Raw genomic sequence first — 2,345 nt, forward strand, 5'->3', positions numbered from 1 at the left:
CTGAGCTTAATAGATGCAGGATTAATTTTTTTCCAGCTCTAAGCTTAATAGATCCCAGATTAAATTTATCTTTTTTAATAGATTTGATGGCATACTTTTACATCAATGCACCAAAAGAATGGAGCTTCTTTCGGATGTAAGAGATTTTCAACTTTTCATTGAGTTTGACAGAGTTCTGTCCGATCAGTTTTATTCTCACAACTTTTAATTTTTTAAGTATTCACAAGTTTGCATTTGATTTATTTGATCCCTTTCTGAACTTAAACCTTTGGTGATATTTTTGGTGATGAAACGCTTCTTTATTAGGAACTATAATGACATCCAGACATGTTTACATTATTGCACCAAACAGAATAAGTGTGGTCTTAAATGGAAGAGATTTCAACTTTTCATTAAGTTGGATATAAATAAATTCTAGTAGATCAATTTTAACCTCAAATCTCACATATCAATTTTAATCTCCTACTCTGAAAAATTGGCAAAGTGGAGTCAACGAGAAAAGCAAGTGCATTGCTTGAAAGTACTGGCTGAACACTGTTGAAGAGAATAGTAAACGCCAGCAAAATCGCCATTCTAGAAACCGTGTCTCTGATGACAGAACTGCTTGTGAACAACAGAGCAAAATCCTGGCGGAAGACCACAATGAGAACCCAAAATAAAACACCTATTGCACTTGATGTAGTTGCAGAGACAATTATTGCAAATTTGGCTCCCCTGCCATTTCCAGCTCCTAGCTCATTGGCAATCCTCACTCTGCAAGAATCAACTTCAAATTACACCTAAGTCTAAATTAAATAGATAATACTATAACAGACAAAAAGAAACCCATTCAAATTCTAAAAAAAAGGACATTAGGTGCCATCCAAAATAATAGTACACTGAGCATACCCAACTGCAACAAAGAATCCAAGGGGTATCATCATCTCCCAGCCATTGATGTTCATGCTGAAAGGAACGAAGTTCAAGTCTCAAAATATTAGAATGTGAATTTAATTACCATGCATCATTCTAATAAGAAACAGAGAAGCAGGTTTTACCAGATAGAAAGGGAATTCACTGCAACTTGAGGATCTGTTAGTTTCCCTGTGAGGAGGACCAGCACCCTGTAATACCAATTCTCTAAACTGAAGATAAAACAAATAATGTGAGCTCCTTTTGCGCTGAAATTAGAATCAATCAAATAGGAATCCTTTCAAGAGTGAGTTGCGGTGTGTTCAACTAACCATAGCATCACACCAGATGCGATGGAGAGCTTGAGAAAAGGCCACAAGTCTCTGAATGCTTTTCTGGAAAGCCCAGTCCACGTATGGGGACAACCTCCACAAGTAACATAAAGAAATTGACCAATTGCAGGCACCCACCACGCTAAATCTAATGTAATGGCTGCTCCCACAAGTCCCATTTCCAATTTAACGATAAAAAGCCAGGTTAGGACAATATGAAGCACCAATGAAGCTACAGAAATCCAGGCAATGACCATGTTTTTCAACTATGACTGCAGGTATCTCTGAATCGGAAACATAAATACAAATGCAAAGTGCTGAGGAATGAACCAGATTGAAACTGATCCGGATAGTTCAGCAATATCATCTGGCTGACCCATCAACTTGAGAAGGGGGGTGGCAAATATATAAATTGGTAGGAGGAGGACTGCAACAACAAAAAGCACAATCCAAGAGCGTTGCATATATACTCCCAGCATGTGGTATTGCTTAGCTCCGTAAGCTTGACCGCACAGAGTTTCCAGGGCACTGCCCATGCCTAACTGCCATTAAAACACAAGTTGAAACTACATCAGCAATAGGGGCCATGATGGCATAGCTGATTTACTTGCGTTTAATGTCAAAGTGATCACTTTCAAATTTTGACCTTCAAACTGTTAGAATTGGATACAGCCCGGAGTCGCTATATTAAATTTCCTTGTGCGGATTAGAATTTGAAGAGATAATTTTCGAAGAACCTTTTTTTCTCCCGCGAAATTGATAACTATATGTGTGAACAGAGCGATTGACTGTTATTTTTCTTCTTCTTTTGTATTAGGCATAAGCAGGTAATGCTTGAAGCTTATAACCAGCGATGTGAAGAAACATGCAACAATTTTTGCAGAATATCAGCGACGACTATATCGTTATGTTGATCAAGCAAGGGATGCACAGCGAGTGAGGGTTGGCAGTGGGCAAGATGCAACCCCTGACATTCTGCGTGCCCGTAACGAGCAGGATATAGTTTATGCCACAATTAAGGGCAACAAGCCAGCGGATGGTCTCATTCTTATTGAAACAGCACATGAAAGGAGCATTAGAAAGGCATGTGAATCACTTGCAGCTCATCTCATTGAAAGAATA

General features: G+C 38.7%; 1 protein-coding gene across 1 annotated transcript; it reads right to left on the bottom strand.

Annotated features, from left to right (window-relative positions):
* Window positions 1–434: 434 nt before the first annotated feature.
* Window positions 435–1,480, bottom strand: LOC149191044 (protein DETOXIFICATION 27-like). Its single transcript, XM_089412398.1, has 4 exons — window positions 1,224–1,480; window positions 1,038–1,124; window positions 889–945; window positions 435–753 (listed from the first exon to the last, which is right to left on the bottom strand). The coding sequence occupies exons 1-4, from the start codon at window positions 1,478–1,480 to the stop codon at window positions 435–437; spliced, it is 720 nt and encodes a 239-aa protein (XP_089268524.1).
* Window positions 1,481–2,345: the final 865 nt, after the last annotated feature.

This window comes from Pinus tabuliformis, chromosome 3_1 (assembly GCF_031772625.1).
Source record: "Pinus tabuliformis cultivar Carrire ecotype Pingquan chromosome 3_1, CPIR1, whole genome shotgun sequence".
Taxonomy (NCBI): domain Eukaryota; kingdom Viridiplantae; phylum Streptophyta; class Pinopsida; order Pinales; family Pinaceae; genus Pinus; species Pinus tabuliformis.

Bases quoted from the DNA above. Each gene is read 5' to 3' on its own strand.
- LOC149191044 (XM_089412398.1), bottom strand. From the start codon at position 1,480: ATGGTCATTGCCTGGATTTCTGTAGCTTCATTGGTGCTTCATATTGTC. The intron at 1,125-1,223 runs GTTAGTTGAACA...TTTTATCTTCAG, and splicing joins GCATCTGGTGTGATGCTATG to TTTAGAGAATTGGTATTACA. The intron at 754-888 runs GTATGCTCAGTG...TGATTCTTGCAG, and splicing joins GGATTCTTTGTTGCAGTTGG to AGTGAGGATTGCCAATGAGC.